The sequence below is a fragment of the Fulmarus glacialis genome, unplaced genomic scaffold (genome assembly GCF_000690835.1).
Source record: "Fulmarus glacialis isolate BGI_N327 unplaced genomic scaffold, ASM69083v1 scaffold29314, whole genome shotgun sequence".
Taxonomy (NCBI): Eukaryota; Metazoa; Chordata; class Aves; order Procellariiformes; family Procellariidae; genus Fulmarus; species Fulmarus glacialis.
In genome coordinates, this window is record NW_009210347.1 from 700 (window position 1) to 1166 (window position 467).

The 467-nt window shown below is 64.9% G+C and overlaps 1 protein-coding gene across 1 annotated transcript in view; it reads right to left on the bottom strand.

Moving 5' to 3' along the window:
- Nucleotides 1-88: 88 nt before the first annotated feature.
- Nucleotides 89-467, bottom strand: part of SNRNP27 (small nuclear ribonucleoprotein 27kDa (U4/U6.U5)) — a gene marked incomplete at its 5' end in the record, with an annotated part of 1541 nt that continues 1162 nt past the window's right edge. The window contains one exon of the mRNA XM_009577147.1: nucleotides 89-143. Within this exon, the coding sequence (XP_009575442.1) occupies nucleotides 89-143 (55 nt within the window). The remainder of the gene's footprint in view (nucleotides 144-467) is intronic.

The window sequence follows — 467 nt, forward strand, 5'->3', positions numbered from 1 at the left end:
AATTCCTCTGAAATCCGGTCTCCGAGCCGCGTGCGGCGGGAAGCGAAGTCCGTCTGGGCGGGCGGTTCTCCCCCGAGCGAGCCCGGCGTCAGGCGATGAAATCCAGGGGCCGGTTGAATCCTCCTTTCCTGTTCATGTACTGCCTGCCGCCGTGGGGAGGGAACGGCGTCAGCCCAAAAATACCCGAGGGCGGCCCGGAACCGCGCTCGGCGGCCGCGGGGAATGGAATTCCCCGGGGATTTGCACCAAGGAGGGCGGGAACGCTCCTGGCGAGGAGGCGCGGGCTGTTCGAGGAGCCCGGCGCTTGTCTGGCTAAAAGAGGCGCCCGAGTCGCGGCTGTTTTGCTCCTCATCTCTCCGCTTTCACCATTTCCAGGAGAAAAAGAGCCCTCTCGCCTCTGTTTGACAGTAAACACTGCAAATTTCACCTTCGCCGGAGGCCCGGGAAGCCGATCGCCCCCGCCGGCG